Source organism: Cyprinodon variegatus, unplaced genomic scaffold (assembly GCF_000732505.1).
Source record: "Cyprinodon variegatus isolate N-32 unplaced genomic scaffold, C_variegatus-1.0 Scaffold1939, whole genome shotgun sequence".
Classification (NCBI taxonomy): domain Eukaryota; kingdom Metazoa; phylum Chordata; class Actinopteri; order Cyprinodontiformes; family Cyprinodontidae; genus Cyprinodon; species Cyprinodon variegatus.
In genome coordinates, this window is record NW_015152392.1 from 17,009 (window position 1) to 20,140 (window position 3,132).

The 3,132-nt window shown below is 36.0% G+C and overlaps 1 protein-coding gene across 1 annotated transcript; it reads left to right on the plus strand.

Moving 5' to 3' along the window:
* The first annotated feature begins 160 nt into the window (after nucleotides 1-160).
* LOC107104890 lies at nucleotides 161-2,459 on the plus strand. The gene is made up of 3 exons (XM_015405006.1): nucleotides 161-510; nucleotides 1,979-2,263; nucleotides 2,353-2,459. The coding sequence occupies exons 1-3, from the start codon at nucleotides 210-212 to the stop codon at nucleotides 2,457-2,459; spliced, it is 693 nt and encodes a 230-aa protein (XP_015260492.1). The 5' UTR covers nucleotides 161-209.
* Nucleotides 2,460-3,132: the final 673 nt, after the last annotated feature.

Sequence of the window (3,132 nt, forward strand, 5' to 3'; positions counted from 1 at the left end):
ATGTTAGTTCTGATAAAAACTGATCAGTTTTCCTTTGGTTAAAGCTTTAAAGTGAACCTGTAATAAACAACATGGATACAGCACTATGGTTAAACTTTTTCTAATTAATACATCTCGTTAAAACCTGTTTTTATTTAGATCTGTCTGTGTCAGTGGTTGTTCTAGTGAATTTAGTGTTAATCAGTCTCTGTCTGTTGGTGTTTACAGTGATGATGAGATTATCTGCAGCTGAAGAAGTAAAGAAGAATCTGATCGGAGCTGTTGGTGGAAACCTCACTTTCCCAGATCCTCTGCTGGAGTTTGGATTTCTTTTAAAAGGAAGAATCGTTGCTTCGATAAATGATGGAAAACTTCAGACTTTTGAGGAGATTTACATGAACAAACTTCACTGGAGCAAAACCTCTGGACTCTTTATGATCACAGACATGCAGAGGAGCGACTCAGGAATTTATACCATTGACTCTAAAAAAGGAAGAGTTTTCTATACTTCCTACAATCTAACAGTTTATGGTGAGTGACAACATCTCAGTACTAATCAGACCATAAATTAGGCTTAATTTCACTTTAAGCCTTGAATATAAGATTCTACTTATGTTTACTTTCTCAGGATTCTGGAATATTTGCCAGAAAAAAAGTTTTATATCTTTTTTAACCCAAGATATTTTTTATTCAGTTTTACATAAACAAAAAGCAGAGCACAGTTATAAGATTTTGCAAGGTAGGATTATAGAAGCCAATTGAACAAGTTGCTCATACAAAAGTTTGTTAAAGTAAAATAAATTTTATATCTTTTTTAAAGAAGCTGTCTGGCGTTAGTACATATTAGATAGCAGAGTGCGGCAGGCAGAAACAGACGCTCTGTCTGAACATCCACCCAAACCCCTATACAGACCATTGTATTGTGGTTACACCGTTTTTATATGAGTGTCTAAACTTCTGGGGAATTAAAAAGTAGTGTACTCAAAATTTCTCACAATGCACCTTGAAAGGTAGCATGCAACCATGGTCACTAGACAAGCAGATATATCTCAGATGGTTTTGAGAGACCTATCCTCACAAAGGATTATGCAATTTGTTTAGGATGTGAGAGAGAACTAAGATGGTGCAGGCACTGTGGGGAGCTGGAGTCAGGTGACCAACACGAGAGAAAAGAAGTGAGCTAAGAGTTAACTGAGCTCACATATAGTCTCTGCTCTCTATAGTGATGAGAGGTTAGATTGGGAAACAGCCTATGACAACAAAAACTAAGTGAATCTCATAATAAAGGTCAAAACAGCTTCACAACATCCATTTTCTTCCACCTAGTCCTTGTCAGGGTCATGGCAGTCTACAGGCGAGAGGCTGGGTACAGCCTGGACAGGTCGCCAGTCTGTCACAGGGAAACTCAGAGACAAAACAGGACAATTTAGAGAAGCCATTTAACCTAACAGTTATGTTTTTATACTGTGGGAGGAAGCTGGAGTACCCAGAGAGAACCCACACATGCATGGGGAGAACAGGAATCAAACCCAGAACCCTCTGGCTGCATGGCAGTACTGTAGATCTACCCACTGTACCTCATTGCAGCCCCCTTCACAACATAAGATTAAATAAAAGTAAATAATATTTACTACAGACTTCAGCATACATGGCTACTTTCACATAAGATACATAACTTTATCAGTAAATTTTACCACGACTTTACCTGCAGCAGTGCAGAACAGCATTGTGAAGGGAAGTGGAAGGGAGAAGGTATGAGGGCCAGAAAGACCTACAGGAGCCCTGGAGGGACAAAAAGAGACAGAGTACAGAGAGGATGTTCTCACAGGGAAAATCAATTAAATAATGCAAAATAACATTGCTAAATAAGATCACAAAAGCTTCATATAACATCATTTAAAAACAATAATTAATTAAGTGCATTTTTAACTGTTACACGTGCACATAAAAAATTCCTTATTCTTATGATTGATTCCTGATCTCCATGTATTTGTTGCAGATGCTCCTCCGACTCCTGCAGTAGAAACTCTGACTGTGAGCTCTGAGATCTGCTGGTTGATCTGTTCTGTGGACAATCTGACGCCTCTGCTGTGGTACAAAGATGAGGAGATACTGAACCAGAGCATTTCTGCTGTCTCTTTATCCATCACTGTCTACAGAAATGACAGAGACTCGTCTTATAGATGTGTAGCAGCCAACCCTGCAGGAAACAAGACTCTACATGTTAACCTGACGACATTCTGTTGGTTTAATGAGACAGAAAGTTCTGATCATCAAAGTCAATGTAAGCTTCAACTAACTGTGAAGAAAATAAGTAATTTATCCAAAAAACTGTTCTTATTAGACGATTATGTTTTATGTGGTTTTATGTAGACTGGGCTCCACTGGTCTTCAGCAGCTTTATTCTGATCTTTACTCTGGTCGTCTGGATGATGATCAGGAAGGAAAACGCAACAAGACAAACATGCGGCAAGTATTGATCTAAAGTCATTATTACTTAAGCTCAGGTTAGTCAACATTATCTATCTTCCGACAGATAAACATTACTCCAGATATTAGAAAACATTAAACAGAATCTTTTGGTTATTTAGATTATATATTTAGTATATAGACACGATTAAAGAATGAGCTTTTTAATACTATCATTTGTTAGCTGGTTTTATTTCCAAATGTCAACTATGGCTGTTGCATAAATATATTTTTTTATAAATGCAGAAGCTTTTTATTGGTAGAAAATGGACAATATTCATAAAAACAAATATGGTAAGAAAAAAGAAATAAGTAATAAATCTATTGTAAAATTAACCCGAATCATATTTATGTCACCTGGAAAGGAGGTAACCTATGTCCTCATCAGAGGTGAGAGTAGTTTTTAAGTCTTGACGGTTATATTAAAGAATAATAATACCGGTAATAAAAATAATAATAAGAATTTAATAAAAATAATTAGCTCCCATTGTTTTCTCATATGTTTTTAAAAGATTACATCTTTGGGCTATAGACCAACAAAAGCTTCTACAGACAGTTGTGCTCGAAAATTTACACACCCTTCCATTAAAGAGAGAAAAAAAATCAGCTGCCAGTAAAATAAATGGAAATTGACAAAAGTAATACTAGATAAAAATAATAAAAAGGGAAGTCATAACATTAATT